Here is a 15,307-nt window from a genome sequence, read left to right on the forward strand (position 1 = left end):
TTTCTTCTCAGTTTCTTCAGTCATACAGTTACAGATTTGTTCTTTGTGTTATATTACATAATGATGTAGGTATGTATCAGTTTGTCTTTTAGGTGTAGCTTCTATATAGAGAAATCACTGTACCTTTGCCCTTCTGAGCCAGGCTTACTTTGTTTAGCTTGATGTCCTCCATTTCCAATGATAAGACTTCTTGATGTGGGTGTCTGTAAACATTCAGTTGAAAAAGGCAGTATCTGTGAAGTACACATAGAGTGAACTCAGGTAAATAAAGTATACATTGACTTTTTTCTATTTTTTTTTTTTTACTATTGATCTTAGTTTTTACTGTAGATCTCAGCATATGATTGATTTTCTTATTAATGTCTAAGACTTTCAAAATTTTTTTTTTAACTAAAACGTCATGGCTTTTTCCTATATTTGAATTGCCAGCATCATTACTCTTGGACTGTCTTGTCATTATAAGGTAAAATAAGGGGTTTTTGAACCTAAGTACCGCAGTACCGTGAAATGCTCATAACCCAGATGACTACTGAATAGCAGGGTGGGGAACATCTGGTTCTGGCAAGGAAACTGCAGTAAGACTCAAAATTCAATAAATCTAGGCTCTTGAATTGTTTTATAAAGATCTAAATGGCATTTGGCAGAAAGAAAAGATTCCTGCCCCTGGTAGTGTATATAGCATGGATAATCTGGGTAAAGGGACAATGAGAAGTAATACCATAGAATTTCATTACACTGGTCAGAATGACATATAATTAAAAATCTGTTAGTTATTTCTAGTATTTTCCATTTGATATTTTTTACTGTGTTTGTAGATAAAAGTAAAGTACAATCCTGGATCAGAGGGACTACTTGTGTCCAGTAATTGGATTGCTGGAAAATATGAGTTATCATATTTTCTTTTTTGTTTTGGTCAGTCGTGGGGCCTGAACTCTGGGCCTGGGCACTGTCCCTCAGCTCTTCAGCTCAAGGCTAGTGCTCTACAACTTGGAGCCACAGCACCACTTCTGGCTTTTTCTGCTTATGTGGTGCTGAGGAATCGAACCCAGGGCCTCACGCATGCAAGGCAAGAGCTCTACCACTGAGCCATCTTCCCGGCCCATCATTGTCAATTTTTAAGGGAATTTCCTTATTGTTTTCCATACTGGATGCTCATTTATAGCAATAGCATTCAAAGTTTTCCTTTATCAACATGTACTTGCTAGTGTTTGCAGTTATTTATTTTGTCATCTATCTATTATCTATCCATCCATTCATCCGTCCACCTATATATCTAATTTTTTTGTGTGCTAGTCCTGGATCTTGAACTCAGTGCCTGGACACTGCTCTACTTTTTTTGCCTTTGAGTCATACCTTCTTTTTGGTGGTTAATTAGAGATAGAAGCCTTATGTACTTTCCTGCTCAGACTGGCTTTGAAACTTGATTTTCAGATCACAGGCTCCTGAGTAGTTCCTGGGAAAGATTACAGGTGTGAGCCACTGGTGCCCAGCTTATTTATTTCCATACTTTGGTGGTACTTGGGTTTAAACTTGGTGCCTTCTGCTTCCTAGACTAGTGCTCTTTTACTGAGCCAGGCCTTCAGCCCTTATTTATCTTTCATATTATAGCACTTCCTAATTGATGAATGAGGAGATATCTTGTATTAGTTTCCTGATGGTTAGTGATGTTGAACATTGTTTCTCAGATACTTGTTAGCCATGTATCTATATTTTTTTTTATTGTGAAAATACTGTACAGAGGGGTTACAATTACATGGGTAAGATAATGAGTACATTTCTTATCAAGCATTGTAGCCTCCTCCTTTGTTAGCCATGTATATTTTAAAAATTGCTGTTCCAGTCATCATTTGCCTATTTTTCAATCAGGCTATTTATTTACTTTCTATTGAATTGCTTTAGTTTCTTATATATTGTGGATATTAACCCCTGTCAGATGAATAGCTGACAAATAATTTTCTTTCATTCTACAGACTGACCCTTTAATTGATAATTTACTTTGCTGTGCAGAAGCCCATTATTTTGATGCAATCAGCTTTATATATTTTTAAATAAAAATTTCTTTAAAATTTTATGTAATTGTTATTGTTTGATTTTCTGTAATTATTCTTTTCCTCAGTTTACTTAATGTGTATTTGTACTGTTAATTCTTTCCTTTGTTAGACATGTAATACTGTTATAAATTGGTCATAGGTTTGTTAATTCTTTTGATGGATATTTAGGTTATTTTCAATTATTAGCTGTTATGTATATGCTGCATAAAATGTTGTTATATATATTTTTGGTTACTTGAGATTATCTATGGTATGCACACATAAGAACTGGTGAATTACATTGTGTTAACTTTGTCAGCTCTGTTTGTTATCCTCCCTGGAAAATACGTGAGCTCTGAATGTCCCAGCCTTACCCATACTCGATATTATGCACAGTTACAATTCATTTATAAGAAACTAATAAGAGCATAAATAGCCATACATACTCCTTGTCAACTGTAATTTTGCTTTATTGTTTGTTTTTCTAAATGAGGACTGGCTTTCAGCTCTTTAGTTTAATTGAAATAGTGTCTTTGTTGAGCTTAGAGTTAATGATTACTTAGGGAAGTCTGTAAGTGTAATTTTCTCTGTTCCAAAGTAAGGATTATTTCATAAAGCCGTAAGTATGAAGTTGTCTCTTTGTTCATAATTTAAAGCCAGTGTTTCTCATAGGGTTTGTAGTCACCAAGGCCGGCATCACCAAGTTTGAACAGCTTCATGTCACTCATGAGTGAGTTACACTTTCACAGGCGTGGCCTTGGTGCTGATGAGGCCCGTGTGTGTGTGTGTGTGTGTGTGTGTGTGTGTGTGTGTGTGTGTGTGTGTGTGTGTGTGTGTGTGTGTGTGTGTGTGTGTGTGTGTGTGTGTGTGTGTGTGTGTGTGTGTGTGTGTGTGTGTGTGTGTGTGTGTGTGTGTGTGTGTGTGTGTGTTAGCATCTTTGCAAGAACCAAGTGTGTGTGTGTGTGTGTGTGTGTGTGTGTGTTGTTAGCATCTTTGCAAGAACCAAGTGTGTGTGTGTGTGTGTGTGTGTTGTTAGCATCTTTGCAAGAACCAAGGCACTATTCCACTTTGTAGTCCTATATGCCAGCATTAATGTGTATGCTTGTAATTTTTTAGTGCACTATACCATTTTGTAGTCCCTTATGCCAGCATTAATGTGTATGCTTGTAATTTTTTAGTGGAAAAATGTTAAAACAGTTTCTTAGTTTCAGCTTCTAGTAGTAAGCATTGTCTCCTGTGAGTGTGAAGGATTCCTGAGACCAGAAAACTTGAAAAGCACTGATTTAAAGACATTGTAGGTGAATGAATAAGCAAATTTTCTTTCTGATGGTTAACTTGAATAATATAATTCCCTTTACAGAGGAATTCTGTTGACCTTCAAGCTATATTTTATACTTAAGTAAATTTTCAATTCTTTGCCTTAAGATTTTGTTCATAGCTAAATTATATTTGTAACTGAAATATTTTCTAGGTGCTGACCTTAAGGAACGAGCCAAAATGCATTCCAGTGAAGTTGGGCCTTTTGTCTCCAAAATAAGAGCAGTGATTAATGATATCGGTAAGCATATGACCTTACTCTTTCAGCATGCTGTAATAGTCTTTAATGTTTGAATTTAAAAGTCAAATATCCTTACATATTGTAAGTTTTAGTCAGATACTTGCATAATCAGATGGTAGTGGTCTGTGAGAGCTGATTGCCATTAAATAGCACTTAATATATTTAATTTGAAAAATTGTTTGAAATACTTTTATTACAGATGCCTCCCAAGTAAGATGGGATGGCATATGAAAATACTGCAAGCATTTTTTTAGAGAGTTGAAATTTTGGCATAAGTTTTTTATCTAAACTGTCTATCTCTAAAATAACTGCATATACACCTTTATCGATTTTGATATTTTTGTTTCTTACATAAATAGGATCCTAACTATTTCCTTAGAACAGTAATACATATCAGTTTATTTTATCATTTTCTGATTTCTTTTGTATATCAACCCACAGTATATCCAAACTTTTGAATTCTTTTTTATTAATAAGCATTTAACATTAAAAATACTTTTGCTATTTTTGTTATTTACTCACTGAAGCAGTGAATGTTACTTGTGTGTATAAGGATAGATTCCTAAATACAGAGTTCTATCCCAACTATAACTTAATCATTTCAAACTTTGTAACTCCTATCAAAATTGAGTTTTAAGAATATTGTAATAATTTGTATTCCTATCAGTTATAAAGTAGTATCTCATATTCTTGCCAGCATTTGATGTTATTATTTTTTTAGGTTTGTCAAGGGGCAAGAAAGCGGTCTCTGAGTATATTAATTTTCATTTTCCCACTGCTTGTATGATGTTTTATCCTTACAAATTAGACTTGCTTTTCCCCTTCTGTAAACAATGTTTTATATCCTCCATCTTTCTATAGGAAGGAATATTAATTTAAAAGACATAGTAATCTTATAATATTTTGTACATTACCTATTTTCCTAATGTACTACCTTAGCTTGTGTCCAATAGTTTAAAATTTAAACTTTTTAGTGGCTAAAGAATACCTAGGTTCTCTTTATTAGTCTTTTTCCTTGAAGATATTTATTTTAGGCAGTTTTCACACTTCAGTTCTAAATGAATGTAGTATTTTTTATTTCTATTTTTGTTGTTGTTCTGGAGCTTGAACTCAGAGCTTCCTGCTGGCTTATCCAGTACTCTACCATCTGAATCATGTACTAATACTTGTTTTTTAAGCAAATGGGGAGAAATACCCTATTACGACTGTCATTAGAATTTTGTTAAATCTTAAGAAAAAGTAAGTATCTTATACTGAATCATTTTATCTATGTGGTATATCGAGTATAGGGATCATTTATTCTTCCATGTCCTTGAGGAATGTTCTATAGTTTTCCTTACAGTGGTCTTTGTCTTGTAACCACCTAAATGCCTCCCCTCCACCTATATATTTGTAGGATTCCCCTCACCCCCCATGTTAGATTTACAGGTCTTTAACTTAGAACCTTGCATTCTTGCTTGCTTGCTTATTCACCCTCTATCCATTGAGCTACAATTCTAATCTGACATTTTGCTGGTTAACTGGAGATAGAGTCTGATAGACTGTTGTGCCTGAACTATTTGCCTTAAATTAAGATCCCTCATCTCAGTCACCTGAGTAGCTACCATGACAGTAATGATCCACTAAGTACTTGACTTATTCCTAAATATTTTAATGTATTTGTTCCTTTGAATGGATCTTCCTATTTTTATTTGTGGCTCTTTGTTATCATAGACCTATAGGAAAGTTACTAATTTTTTTTTTGGGGGGGGGGTCCGGTCGTGGGGCCTGAACTCTGGGCCTGGGTGCTATCCCTCAGCTCTTCAGCTCAAGGCTAGCACTCTACCACTTGAGCCACAGCGCCACTTCTGGCTTTTTTCTTTTTGCTTATGTGGTGCTGAGGAATCGAACCCAGGGCCTCAGGCTTGCAAGGCAAGCGCTCTACCACTGAGCTAACTTCCCAGCCCGAAAGTTACTAAATTTTATGTTTTTATAGTAGGTCAGTGTACTCATTGTTTATTCTTAAATATTTTTTGTGTTTTCTTAGATGAAAAGTACATTATGCATCAATAGTAAATAATGCAGTTTTTACCTTTTATTTTGATCCAGATTTAGTCTTACTTATTTTTCACTTTATTTATTTTTTACATTGAGTAGGGCCCTCAGTACATTATTAATTTGTTGAAATGAGTGTGTTCATCTTTGATTTTAGTGTCTTGAGTGCTTCTAATATTTTGCTAGTAATTAGCAAGTTAGGGCGACCCTATCCCCCATTCCTATTTCAACTTGATAGACATTTTTGCTGTTCTCTGTGATACTGGGGATTGAACCAAGGGTCTTGAGCTTGCTAAGCAAGTTCTGAAACTTGATCCATGGCCACAGCCCTTTTGTTTTTAACATATCTTTGACATATGGTCTTGCTAACTGATGAAGCTGGCTTTGAACCATGATCCTCTTGCTTCTGCTTCCTGAGTAACTGGGGTTACAACTATGTGCCAACCTACCAGCATTACAGTTCTTTAACAAAGAAAGAACGATTAAAGTTTTTCAGCTGCTTTAAAAACATGTTAGGATTGTAATTATATATTAGAATTTATGTCAATTAGTCTTTACTATACAGAGTTAGTTCTATCTAGTATTTCTGCCCATGGCCTTATATGACTAGAAAACTCCCTATCCAGTCATTATGGTCAGAGATGTGATGATATTTAATATTGATTACATTTTATTTGTTTTTCATATACTAGAAAATGAGATTGATCTAATTTTGTTTTTTGTTGTTGTTTTTTCTGATTTACTATTAAAATAGCAAGGAAGGAATTGAATGTTTCCATCATTTTGTGGAAACATTTTTTTACTAAAAAGATTAGTAGAATTGACCATTAACACCTTTTGGTGGTTTAGATGATGTTATTGGATGTTTAAAAGCTAAGAATGGAAAATTATATATGTATAATTTTGTAGTTGTAGGGTGCCATAGCTGAACATTTTTGTGTGTGTGTGATGATAGTAGCTTTCCTGCTCTGGGTCCTGTTGCAGTTTTAAAATATTCTTTAATAGTTGTGAACATTTTGTATTACAATATTTCAAAGTACCTTTTATGATGATTTAGTGAGATTTTGAAGTTCTAGATCTAATCTATTTATGTAATATTCTAAAATCCAGGGAGAGGTAAAGTTAATGAGATATATAGTAGTGTTGCAGCTTTGATATTGTAGCATAAAAGCAGCCATAGATAAATGTGTATTTCTTGCTTGGCACCAGTGACTCACACCTATAATCCTAGCTACTCAGGAGACTGAGATTTGAAGGTCACAGTTTGAAGATAAAGTGGGCTGAAAAATCCCTGAGACTCTTAAATCCAATTAAGCACCAAAAAAGCAGAAGTGGAGCTATAGCTCAAGTGGTAGAACAAGCACTAGCCTTGAGCAAAAAAGCTCAGTGACAGCGCCCATGCCCTAAGTTTAAACTGCAGGACCTGAAACAGACAAAACAAAACAAAACAAACTTTGTGTCTCCTGAAGTCTGAAACAAGCCCAGAGAGCCAGTGTTATTTTGAGGGTCTAGTCCTGTAGTAAGAGTGGAAACATACATAAAGTCTGAAAAAGTATATTCTCCTCAGGTGGCATGATCTCCATCAGATCTCCATCAAAAAGCCAAAAGGATCCAACAAATTATTAGAAATAGTGTTACAAGATGACTGGAAGTACAATCCGTATTAAAATGTTTTTGTCAAGCTGGGTATCAGTGGTACCACTCTAATCTGAGCTACTTAGGATGTTGAGGTATGAGAATTGTTGGTTGAAATCAGCCTAGATAGAAAAGTCTGACTCTATCTCTAATTAACCAGCAAAAATCTGGACCCAGAAATGCAGTTCAAATGGTAGGTTAGAATGCCAGCTGTGAGCAAAAAGCTGAGTAAAAATGTGAGGCTCTGAGTCCAAGCCCTGGTACCAGCACAAAGTAAATAAATAAGTAAATAAACACATAAAGGAAATAAAAATAATAATCAGTTGCTTTTATTTTTATATCAGCCACAGACAAAAGGTATTACAAAATGAAGCCATTAGTTGCAACTGAAGAGGTTGAGATTTAGGGTTGAGGATTTAGGGATTTTAGAGCTGGTCCAGGCAGAAAAATATAAGACTCTTATTTACTTAAAACTTGCAAAAAGCCGGAACTGGAGGCCTGGCTCACACTGTAGAGCACCAGCTGTTAGTAAAACAAAGCACGTGGTCCTGAGTTCAAAACCTAGTACCTGAGAAAAAGATGCCATTAACACCAGAAATAAAAATATACCATTTACACTAGAAAGGAAAATGACTTAGAATGCTTGTAATATGTGAAAAAATTATGAAACTTTCTTGTAAGACATTTGATGTCCTAGTCTAATAGTTTTGTTTGTACAAGTGACTATTCTTTAAGAATCTAGTAACTGCATGATTATGTTTTCTATCATCTTTATCTTAAACTCATAGACATTCTATTCAATAATGTAATTGTCCTCAGGATATTACAAGCTCAGGCTAACATTTTCTTAAAGATAATTGTTATTAGATTATTTTTATTTTGTTGTAGAAAAAGTACATTTTATGCCTAAAGCTCTATCACTGAGCCACCTTCCCAGCCCACAAAACACTGATTTCTGTGTGAAGTTATAACACTGGGAGAGACACATAGGGAGTTACTACACAGAGAGGAAAACTAGAAAGGAGAATGAGGAAGAATCTGATCTACATGAGAGGTAGGAAGAATGCAATATTGTGAAAGCCTAGTGGAGAAAATGTTTCAAGGAGCATTTGAGCAGATGCAGCTGATAGGCCAAATAAAATGAGCATTGAAGAGTTGACTGCTGGATTTGGTACTATTTGGCATTGGGAACTTTTTTAACTCCTCATTTTCCTCTTCTTTCTCTTTTCTTTCTTCTTCCTCTTTCCACCTCTTCGCTCCTTATCCCTCTTCCCCTTTACTTCTCTTCCTCTTTTTTTCCCCCTTTTCATTCTTTGAATTAGAGGAATGTTAGTGCTATCAGCAGCTGCTGTCCAGTCTGGCAAATGCTTTTTAAAAATTAATTTCTTGGTCAATCTTGGGAGTATCCTCTTCATGCCTCTCCAGTCCTTCTTGGCTTTTTAAATGTAGATCCCATTTTAAAAAAACACACCATGCTTGTTATGGACAAATGCTTTCTATGATTTAGCTTCGTATAGATATACTCTAAATAAGATTATTTGGAGAGTGTTCTCTAAAAGATACGTGTATACACTTACATAGAGAACAACAGTCCGAGTTATCATGGCTTACTCCTAATCTCTGACATAAGTTCCAGAGTCACTGAATATGAATAAGGCGTGAATAATTTTTTACTAGTCTAAAGTATTGAACTTGTCATTTTACACACTTTGCCATTGTATTCATTTTAATTGCATAAAATGTTAAAGTAGGAAATATACTTACAAAGGTATAAATAAATACACTTGAAACTCTCCCTTTAGGACAGCGCCCAGGCCCAGAGTTCAGGCCCCATGACCGACAAAAAAACAAAAAGAAAAAACAAACAACAACGAAAAAACTCTCCCTCTACATTAGCATTTAGAGGCATATGAGTACTGAATACTGAGGAGCTTGCATATATTCCATGCATATCTCTTTTAAGCTTTCCAGCCCATTTAAAGATGACTTGTTTTATGCATAAAAACACAGAGATGATTGATTTTTCACACTTTAATGATTTGTTAACATTTCATTGTAGTCATAGCTCTTTTAAGTAATGTTTGTTTTACTTTATCTGAAATAAAACATACTCTGGAAATACTGAGTTAATACTCATTAACTAGTCGTACATGTTGAGAAGTTACACATTTGTATTTTTTCTTTTATCCAAGTGATTTATAAATTTTTATTTTAGACGTATTGTATGAAGAATGAATTAATGAAGAAGTTTCAAAGTTTGCTGATTTGTCACTCTGCATTGCAGATCTGAAATGTTTATGTTCTCTAGGTGTCTTTTGTGTGTTGAGGATCAGAGAAAAATTTAAAATATGTAATTAATGTAGTTAAATTAGCTGTAGTTTATTATGCCCTTTATTTTTTATTTTCCTTATTTGTTGTGGTGACTAGAAATGAAAAGTCCTGGATTTGAGAGACTAATTGATAGAACACTAGTGAATTGTTTTTCTCATAGTTACTTACAGAGCTCAGTTTTAGTTTGTTTCATCTTTTGTCAAAAATAATGGGAAATGAAAGCAGGTGTCTAGGAGGTCATCTTCATTATCGTCTCCCTTCTGAGTTGTTGATCATAGTTCTTTGTCTAGTTTGGGATGTATGGCTTTTTCCTCTGTTGAAAATGTTATTGTCTTTGCTGTTGTTCATAGGATGTCAACCACATTGTGATTTTGGTAGTGTAGGGCAAAATTGTGTTTGTTAAGCAGGAGCAATGGATTTAACAAACAAGTACTAACTACCATAGTAAATTATTATTCTAGAATTTGACAAAACCCTTTTATCTTTTCTCCTGCCCCTTTTTCTCTGGTATTCTGCTTGTAGTTGACCTTTGCTTTGTGCTGGCAAAGTCTGTTTTATTGGAACATTACAACTTTCATATATATATATATATATATATATATATATATATATATAGTGTTGGCCCTGTTGCGATTTTTCTGTACTTTTTGATTTTGTTGTGCTTTTGTGGTTTGTTTGATCTATGGGCTTTATTCCAATAGTGTGAAAGGGTTCTATTTTTTAAAACTGCCTTATTATCATCATTATACTTTAGATAAGATACCTGATCCATATTTTCTTAGGAAAGTTTTATTGCCATGAATGATGGCAAAATGAGTATATTTCCATTTTTAAATTCTTCCACTTTTTTACTTCTGCCATTTTCCCTATACTTTTAAATTTACACATGCCTCTATTTCTTGCTTGATGAATTCTGTTAACCTGGTTGTTCATCAAAGATGAAATTAATTGTACTTTGTTTTGTTGGTATTATTTTCATGTCAATTACTTCATGTAATTAAAAAGCTTTATTGAAATTTGACATACTATAAATTGAACATATTGATTTGTAAAAACATGACCACAGTCATAATGAGTGATTTGTGTCCATTCCTCCTAGAAATTCCCTCACTGCCAATTATAATTCCTTTCTCTTATCCTCTGATCTCTGTCTGTCCTTAGGCAGTTACTAAATTTGCTTTCATTATAAATTAATTTTCATAGTTTAGAATTTTATAAAATTAACAATATACCCAGATGCCCTACAGTAGATGAGTGGATTAAACATGTTATACAGAATGGAATTTTATATAGCCACTAGAAAAAATAATGTAATTTGTAGGTTAATGTATGGACTTAGAACAAATCATGTTAAGTGAGGTAGGCCAAGCTCAGAGAGACAAACAGGTGTACATTTTTTTATTATATGTGGAAGCGAGATCTAAAATACATAAAAAGTTATACAGGACTCCTGGCATTCGCACACAGTGAGACCAGAGGAGGATGCTCTTATGAGATGAACACAAAGGCACAATATCCATGTACATCTGATCATGTAAAATAATATTTATCAGAATGAAAAAAGTAATATAGCTGGGCAATAGTAGCTCGCAGCTATAATCCTAGCTACTCAGGTGACTGAGATCTGAGGATTGTAGTTCACAGCATGCCCATGCAGAAAAATCCATAAGACTTACCTACCTAAAAAGTCAGAAATGGAGCTGTGACTAGAGTACTAGCCTTGAGGAAAAAAAAAAAAAGCTCAAGGACAGCAGCCTGAGTTCAAGCTCCAAGAGTCATACACACACCTAGAAGTTAATAACATATGTTAATAATTTTCTATATTTTCTTTATCTAACATCATTTTCTTTTGATTCATTGGTTGTACAGTGTGTATCAGAAGATAGTGCTGCATTGTGGGTGTTGGATTGTGTTCAGTTTGGGGTTCTTATGTGTAAAGCTACTACAGACAATCTTGTGTCTTTATCATCTTTACATTTTTGCCTTTTACTCTGATTTAGGTGTCTTCTTGATTTGTCCCATCCAAGAATATTATCTGTCAAGATATTTTTCAGCTTTTTGATACTCATTTTGTTAAAATATCTTCTAATCATTCAGTGGATTCCACTGGGGAATCTTACTTGTGTGTATAACAGACTTTAGTCAATTGGATTGTTTATATATCCATATTTACGTACATACATGGTTTAGATCTAAGGTCCACATACAAGAGAAAACATGTACCCTTAATCTTTCTGAGCCTGGTTTACTTCATTCAATCTTGTTTTTTTTTTTTTTTTTTTTTTTTTTTTTTTTGCAGATCTATTTCCCTGCAAATGACATATTATTCTTCTTGATGTCTCAGAGGCTTTGGAAAATTGTGTTTTATTTTCATGATATTCTAGGAACTTTTTTATTTCCTCCCTTATTGCTTCTGTGTCTCACTAATCACTTAGCAGTATGTTGCCAGTCTACATGAGTTCAAATTTTTCTTTCTGCTATTAACCTCTAGTTTTATTCCACTGTGCTTTTATACAGGACTGAACATTTATTTGAGTTTTCATGTATTTGCTAAGACTTAGTTTATATCCTAAGATATGATTATCTGTTTGGGCTGCTGCTGAGAGGAATATGTATTGTGCAGATGCTGGATGAAATACTGTCTAGCTATCTTAAATCCAAGTGGTCTAAAGTATCCTATAAATCTGAGATTTCTATATTGATTTTTTTTTTGCCTTGATGACCTATCTGTTGGTAAAAGTGGAGTGTTGACATCTTCTATTATCACTGTGTTGGGAGTCTATGTGTATTTTTAAGTCCGATAGTATTTGTTTAATGAAGTGGGGTGCACCAACATTTGGAGTATAAATATGAAGGGTTGTTAGTCTTCTTGATGGATAGTACCATTTATCAAATGAAGTGCCCTTCTTTGTCTTTTCTGACTAATCTTAATTTAAAATATACTGAGTAGGAGAATAGCTTCCCTAGCCTATTTTGGGGATCTATTGGCTTGGTAGGTCTTTTTTCAGACTTTCATTCTAAACTAATGTTTGTTTCTATCAGATAGATATATTTCTTGTAAACAGCATATGGCTGGGTCAAGTCTTTTGATCCAGTTTATTTTATATCTTTTAATAGAGTAATTGATATTGGGTGTTAAGATGGATAGATGCATAGTAGCACCTGCCATTTAAAAAAATATTGGTTCTATATTCTTACCCTCTCAACTGTATTTGTCTGCTGGGATTTGTTTTCTCTTTTTGTTTTGTTTGTTTTTTGTTTTAGTTATGTTTATCTTCCTCTTCTTTGTGTAGTATGTCTTTTAGTACTTTCTGTAGTATTAGTTTGTTTGGTGGTTATAAATTGTTTTAGCTTATATCATGGAATATTTCCATTTACCCTTTTGTTAGGAAATAGCTTTGTTGGGGATAAAAAGTTTGCAGTAGGTGACTTTGAGGACATTGAAAATATAATTCTAAGATCTGCTTTGCTTTTAAGTTTTCTTTTGAGAGCTTTGCTGTTATTTTTTAAATAGGCTTCACTTTGTAGGTTGCATCTTTTTTTTTCCTCACAACTTTCAGTATTGTTTATTTGTCTTCTGTATTTATTGTTATAAGTCTATACATGTCATGGAGATGTTTTAGTCTCATCTATTCTACATACCTGTGGTACTTGAATGAGCTTCTCTTTTGGAAGATTTTAGCTGTTTTCTGCTATTGCTTTGTTGATTATGTCTTCTATATCTTTAGTTAACATCTCCCTTCTAGTATGCTTATGATTTACAAATTAGATTTTAAAATAGAATCCTGATGTTCCTGTAGGTTCCTTTCATGTGTTTTAGAAGTGATCTTTTTTCTGTCATGTGCTTTCTCTACAATGTCTAATCTATGTCCAAATCCTAAAATTCTGTCTTACATGTTGTCTACTCTTAACTGTTGAGGCTTTCTACATTTTTTGGTCAGATATGGCGTCTGAACTCAGGACCTGAGTGCTGTCCCTGAGGTCTTTCATTCAAGGGTAATTCTCTCTCTGTTTGAGCTATAACTCTACTTCTGGTTTTCGGATGGTTAATTGAAGATAAGAATATCACAGACTTTCCTGCTTGAGCTGGCTTTGAACTGCATTTCTCACATCTCAATCTTCTGAGTAGCTAGGATTACAGGTGTGGGCCACCAGCACCCAGCCTCCACTTTGTTTTTAATTTCCTAATTTCAATTTGATTTTTCCCTTGGATTTCTCTCTTTTTATTGGAATCCTTTTTTTATGTTTTGTACTGACTTTTAAACTTCAGTTGGTATATGCTTGATTTTCATTAAGCTTTTTATTTGTATTCTCACTTGATTCTTTTATTTGTTTGCTTGTGTCCTTCATTTTTGAAATTGATTATTGCTATCTTTCATTTTATTGAACATTCTCAGCTCAGTGTTTGAGCTCAGTGTTTGGAATTTCCTCTACTTCAATACCATTCTGATTCTTTGTTGTGGCATTGATGATACTTTGAGGTGACCTATTTCATACTTTTATTATATTTCTTGTATTTCTGGGTTTCATTCGAAGAGACCTTATGTAGTAGGCTTCTAATCATCTAGAGTCTTCCCTTTGCATTAGTCTTTACAGTCTCACAGGATTTGGATATAGGCTAAGATGTGTTGTTTCTACCTCCCAATCACTCATGGGTTTGTATGTCTACTTCATAGTTTTACTAATTGAAATCCCATCCAGATTTTTTTTGTGGGTCTGGTCATGGAGCCTGAACTCTGGGCCTGGGCGCTGTCCCTCAGCTCTTCGTAGCGCTCTACCACTTGAGCCACAGCGCCACTTCCGGCTTTTTTCTTTTTTGCTTATGTGGTGCTGAGGAATCGAACCCACGGCCTCATGCATGCAGGGCAAGCGCTCTACCACTGAGCTACCTTCCCAGCCCAGATTTTTTTACAAACAGTAAGATAGGATTGTTTTTTTTGTCTACACAACCAATTCTGTCATATTTGTAGGAATCTCAGGTATTTGTGATACCATTGAGAGGTTAAGCAGATGAGAACACATGTTAAAGGCGTTATATAGAACTTAGCTATCAAGAGAAGAGAGTATAAGAGAGAAGATACAGAATATGAAAGATGGGGAAAAGGAGAGGTTGAATGTAATGATAGCAGTTGCTAATATTAGATATTGTAGAGAGGTGGTTAAGCACCAGTGAGTTACAGGGAAAGATAAATTTAAAAGCACAGACAGAGTAAGCTAGAATTCTGTAGCAGTAAATGTAGTGAAGGAGGACAAATAAAGAAAAGGGGGAAAAATCTAGCTTTCTTTTTCTGCTTCTGGTAGATGAGATTGCATGTTGGCTAGCTATACTCTATTTCCCACATGGCTTGGCTCTTCCTGAGCTAGTTGCTGCTGGAATCTGGGATGAACTGGTGTAGTAGCTTTCCCAAGAACTGATGCATGGTTCTATCCTCTCCTGGTACCATCAGAGAGCTGGACCTAGAAGCTGGACATGAGGATGGCTTATAATTCCAAGTCTTTTTTAGGGGCTCTAGGTCTGGGGTACGAGAGTTAACTATGACCAGTAATTTTAAGAGCACAGAAGGAAAACAAGCTGTGGTAATGGTAGCTCGAACCTGTAATCCCAGATACTTTGGTAAAGGAAATAGGAGATCAAGGTTCCAATGTCTTCTGTTCTTCCTTTAAAGTAGTTGGCATGGTGCCTGGCATGTTTGAAGCAGTAACTGAGTTTGGTCAGTTC

The 15,307-nt window shown here is 34.6% G+C and overlaps 1 protein-coding gene across 2 annotated transcripts in view; it reads left to right on the plus strand.

The window, feature by feature from the left end:
• Auh (AU RNA binding methylglutaconyl-CoA hydratase) overlaps positions 1 to 15,307 on the plus strand; it is a 147,586-nt gene that overhangs the window by 53,270 nt on the left and 79,009 nt on the right. For both annotated transcript variants that reach the window (XM_070033326.1, XM_070033327.1), the window contains exon 4: positions 3,502 to 3,588. In XM_070033326.1, the coding sequence (XP_069889427.1) occupies positions 3,502 to 3,588 (87 nt within the window). The remainder of the gene's footprint in view (positions 1 to 3,501; positions 3,589 to 15,307) is intronic.

Source organism: Dipodomys merriami, unplaced genomic scaffold, assembly GCF_024711535.1.
Source record: "Dipodomys merriami isolate MVZ:Mamm:240054 unplaced genomic scaffold, mDipMer1.0.p SCAF_22, whole genome shotgun sequence".
NCBI lineage: Eukaryota > Metazoa > Chordata > Mammalia > Rodentia > Heteromyidae > Dipodomys > Dipodomys merriami.